Raw genomic sequence first — 4,924 nt, forward strand, 5'->3', positions numbered from 1 at the left:
AAATATCGCGTCACGACTTTTGAATTTAGTCTCCAAGTCAAACTTTCAAGCGTTTTGCCGTCCAAAAGTCGTGACGCGATATTTTTCCTTATTGTAAATAAATTTTCACAATAGTGAATGCGAAAAACACTTTTGAACTTCGTTCCCAGAGATAATGCAGCGTCAAAGCGTCACTCAAAATGATATCAGTCATTTTGAGTGGTAAATCCACGCACAGGAGCGTCACTCCATTTTAACCTCGTCTAGAGGTTTTTCATCTGATTTCAGATAATCAAATATCTGTGCATGGGCTAATGAAAAATATAATGCATTTTTCTCAAATTTTCAAATTTATTCGGTTCTTTTATTGAACATCAAATGACAGGGGCAAAAAAAGATACGGTATTCAGCTTTTTCAGGCGCCTGAAACCCCTTTTTTCAAGCTATTCTTCTTCTTTGATTACGTCTCATCTTTGGCTTCCGGATCCAATCAAGCAACGGTGCAATCGGTTGAAAAATAACTGGCTTACCACCCGAATGAAATATGGTAATACCCACGAGTTTGTTATTCTTTTTCGAAATCATTGGACCTCCAAACGTAAAGGGAGTTCCCATGCTTCCATCTAAAGTGTAACACATCAAATGATTTGCATCAAAAGCAGCGCCATATTTCGGTTTGCATTTGGCGCCATCCAAATACTTTGTATCATAACGCCTCGTTCTCATTGTTCCATCTGATACCATATCACCATAAACAGTGACCATTTCGGACGGGTCATCCATTTTGTAATCTTTGTCCACCAAATCGATGCTGCCGACGTTATCGTTGAACTCCAACGGTTCTCCAAGTGTAATCTTGGCAACGTTAAATGCAAACCTCGACAATGCGTATTTCTCATGAATTTCTATCTGGTCTTCAGTGACTTTAAGTTTTGTCGCATTTCTTGATAGTTTATTAACGGTTACGTAGACATATGGGGCGCCGATCACACTATAAGCACAGGTCAAAATCTCCGTTTTCGACAAAATGATTGCATTAAATTCTAGTTGAAAATTTTCGTCGGCATGGGCAAGTTCATTTTTGTAAGCAGTAAGAAATTCTGTAATAGAAAAACATCTCCGAATGAATATTTATGTTTATGAATCATGAAAAATCTCCACTTCTGCCTCTCCTATGTTTAAAATTAAAAAAATTGACGTTAAAAACGGCTTGATTTAGTTCGAATTTCAAATGCACACTTACTTCCCGGTACCGTTATATCGGCTATAAATTTAGCTTCGTTAGGTGTAAGCGGAGGTGGAATTGGTTTCACGCTCTGAAATTAATGCAAAAAATGATTTTGTCCGTGTTGTTGAGAATAAAAATTGGGGCATTGTGATTAGATACCTTTGGGTCATGAATAAAATCAAGGAATAGAGTAATTGGAAGGAACATTCCGCGGCCACCTGTTGTTCCATATATACCCATTGTTATCCCCACTATTTTGCCATTTATTTTTGAAACGACTGGTCCACCCGAATCGCCGTGTGCAATAATTTCGCCATCATTCGTTGCTTCACCAGTTGTAAAGTATAAAGTCTGACTTATGTTAAATGTGTTGGCTGGTTCGACATCAGATATATAGTTTGCATCGCAACGCCTCAATATCAATGGTCCGATGTTGTTCAACACGCCATATCCATAGGCAGTGACCACTTCTGATTGGTCATTCAATTTGTAATCCTTATCCACGAGTTCGATACTACCAACGGTATCGCTGAATTCTAACGGCGTTTTCAGTGTAATTTTGGCAATATCAAATGCACCAACAATCAAATGACTATAATGAGGGTGCCATGCAATGTTCTCTTTTTCTACTTTGATTTTAATTTTCTGGTTTGCATCTGATACAACTCTCGTACCAGCTACCACATGAACATATGGGGCGTCATCCACACAATGGGCATTCGTGATAATTTCCGTTTTCGACAGGATAAATGCGGTACAAATACTCGTCATTTTTCTACTGGCATCATTTGGATGGTCTTTGTATTCATGCAAATATTTTGTAATAAAATCGTTTCATTCTCAGTACAAGTAATAATATTTGAAGAAAAAATGAACACACACACACAAAATTGCTAGAGGAAACCGCGAATTCTTCATCTACAAAATTCGTTTCTATCATTCAGTTTTAATACCATCTGTATGTTGACTCAAATATTTGACTAAATCTATGATCCACTATGAAAGATACTTTTGACCACTACAATGTGATGCATTTTCTGACAGTAAACTGACAACGCACAATTCAAAGTTATCATTTACAGTGAATCGTTTCTGGAGAAAGTTCGAAAAATGTCCCAGTTGTAAATAATATATTGTTTGAAAAAAATTATAAAATCTAGCATTTTTTTCAATTTTCTGAAGCGTGGTCAGCCCCTAGCAAAATTGATAGAATATTTGAATTTTTCGGACAAAAATTCACACGAAGAAAAAAGAAAATAATTCTAAAGCAGACCTACTTGCGGGGGCATGGATTCCAGCTACAAACTTTGCCTGTGACATGTTTTCAATCACTTCGCCCTTAAGAAGAGCTTGCGAGAAAAAGCCATCTGTTCATTGGAAAAGAAGTTGAAATTTCGAATTGAATATTATAAAAGTCTGAAAAAATCTTTTGGAATCATAAAAAGCTAGTTCGGAAACCAAAAATGTCTTACGTTTTCCTTGAAGTTCCTAGAAAAAGAAATTTCGTGTTAATTTTCATTTCTACAAAGATATCGTATTTTATTGGATAAAAGTGAAAATGATAAAGGAATAGAAAGAACTTACCGAAAATTCAACGATAAATAGCACCGAAAACAAACCGTGTAGTAGCTTCATTTTAATTTGCCAACCAAACAGAGTTTTAACCTGTTGCACAAGTAGATAGTAGAGAACCGTCTTGTACTTCTTTAGAAGATCCTTCGAATTCTTTTGGTATTCCCCATGCGGTGCTGCCTGTTCTAAACCATTAATACACCAATAGCTGACACGTGCCATACAATCAATAATTGATGAATTCAGGTCTAATAACACTATGCAACAAAGGCTAATGCGGATTTTGGGATAAAATTTGAAGATCCAGGATATGCGCTAGGTATCATTTCAGTCGGTTGATGTTGAACGAAAAATCGAGTTCGAAGTGCTACCAGCGCCATAAACGAAACCGTTATGAATCTGATTTTTTTTTTCGATACAAAATAATCTAAAAATATCTTCTATTAAAAAAAGCAGTCAATGACAGATAGCTGAGGATATATGCTGAGTATAGAAATCAATAAGCTGAGATTGGGACATTTTGACTTTATGACGCATACAATTTCGTGCATTTCATCATGAATTTATATGGACTACACGTCATAAAGTCAAAATGTCCCAATCTCAGATTATTGAGTTTCTATGCTCAGCATATATCCTCAGCTATCTATAGAATCAAATTGTAAATTCCATTTCTGAACTCACAGTTTATAAAAAATATTTTATTTACATCAATAAAATTTAGAAAATCTACAATTATTCCATTTCAAATGATTTCCATTTGAAATGTTAGACGACAACGCAATTGTCACTTGTCAATATGGCGACTGGAGTGTATATGTATATCCGTTGAACGTAAGATGGCGCTGTTGATTGCGAAGTTTCGAACTCCAAATGGAAATCATTTGCAGTGGAATAATTATAGTTTTTCCAAGTTTACTGATGCAAATAAAATATTTTTAATAAACTGTGAGTTCAGAAATGGAATTTACAATTTTATTCTAACCTTTTTTTTTCATTAGAAGATGTTTACGGATTATTTTGTATTGAAAAAAGTCAGACTCACAACGGTTTTGTTTGTGGCGATGGTAGCGATTCAAGCGGCATATGATGGCACATGATAGCCTTTTAAAATTTATACCGAATGTCTTAATTCAATTCGCATTAGCCTTTCGAAAATGAAATTCCCCCAAAAAGAGTAGACTCATTTCCAAGGTTTTTTGGCCCACTTAATCCAAATCTGATACGGAAACCGCAATGATTCTATCTTAAAAACTAGACGTGCCAGGACAAACTAACGCCAGATTTGGATTAAGTGGGCCCAAAAACGTTGTAAATAAGTTCCCTTCTCTGTGGTTGTTTCTTGTTGTTGCATAGTATAATCATATTCAGACACTAAATGAAGCTCAATAACAAAATACCTTTGATGGACACGTGTAGCTGATACAATATGTGGAAATTGATAGAAAAAAATGGAATACGTTCGAAAACATTTTAAGTTCAGACGTAACTGGTTCGTAATTTGGTTATTTTTGGCTGTTGTCAATTGTTTTAACACTTGCTCATTGTTTTTTGTGTACATTTTTGTTCTCCAGCCTGATGATGCTCCTAATAAGAGCAAAACCTCGCACAATAAACGAATAATTATTTTCGAAAACGGCTTTAGCCCAACACACCACTTTTGTGTTTGTTCAGATGGAATGAAAAACAACAGCTATACCTACGTGTGCACCAGAGGAATTTAGTGCATGTGATGATATGAATTTACTTTAAGTGTACTTTTTTGTTCAATTCGTGATGAAGGCTCATCATGTAGTCATGTAGTCATGTACATACAGTAATCCAAAATGTATTCGGCCACCTGTAAACAATTGTTACTTTTCCGTTCACAACGTGTCAAGGGAAAGTATAGGAATTGGTCCCGAAAACTTTTTTCGCAAAATTAGCTTAGATCATCATAAAAACTCACGAAACGCGTAGAAAACCACTTTTTGAGACACTTTTCCGTTCGTGTGCTGTCGTCGTAGCTGTTTGTTACGTACTGCGATAAAAGCCTATATAAACAATGTTATTATATTTGACAATATTCGACTCGATGTCAATGACGATGTGGCAGCGCCACCTATAGAGATTCCTTATTGAAATAAGTGGAACTATTGAGTGCGT

General features: G+C 35.7%; 1 protein-coding gene and 1 long non-coding RNA gene across 2 annotated transcripts; both read right to left on the reverse strand.

Annotated features, from left to right (window-relative positions):
• Positions 1-417: 417 nt before the first annotated feature.
• On the reverse strand, positions 418-1,978 carry LOC129571152 (uncharacterized). Its single transcript, XM_055450916.1, has 4 exons — positions 1,882-1,978; positions 1,367-1,743; positions 1,223-1,295; positions 418-1,079 (listed from the first exon to the last, which is right to left on the reverse strand). Exons 1-4 carry the CDS (start codon positions 1,976-1,978, stop codon positions 418-420), a joined length of 1,209 nt encoding a protein of 402 aa, XP_055306891.1.
• A 506-nt stretch (positions 1,979-2,484) lies between these two features.
• On the reverse strand, positions 2,485-2,904 carry LOC129571153 (uncharacterized). The gene is made up of 3 exons (XR_008688220.1): positions 2,792-2,904; positions 2,680-2,695; positions 2,485-2,574 (listed from the first exon to the last, which is right to left on the reverse strand). It is a non-coding gene; the product is annotated as an uncharacterized LOC129571153 (long non-coding RNA).
• Positions 2,905-4,924: the final 2,020 nt, after the last annotated feature.

The sequence above is a fragment of the Sitodiplosis mosellana genome, unplaced genomic scaffold, assembly GCF_009176505.1.
Source record: "Sitodiplosis mosellana isolate CC-2019 unplaced genomic scaffold, AAFC_SMos_1.0 Smas_scaffold_1461, whole genome shotgun sequence".
NCBI lineage: Eukaryota > Metazoa > Arthropoda > Insecta > Diptera > Cecidomyiidae > Sitodiplosis > Sitodiplosis mosellana.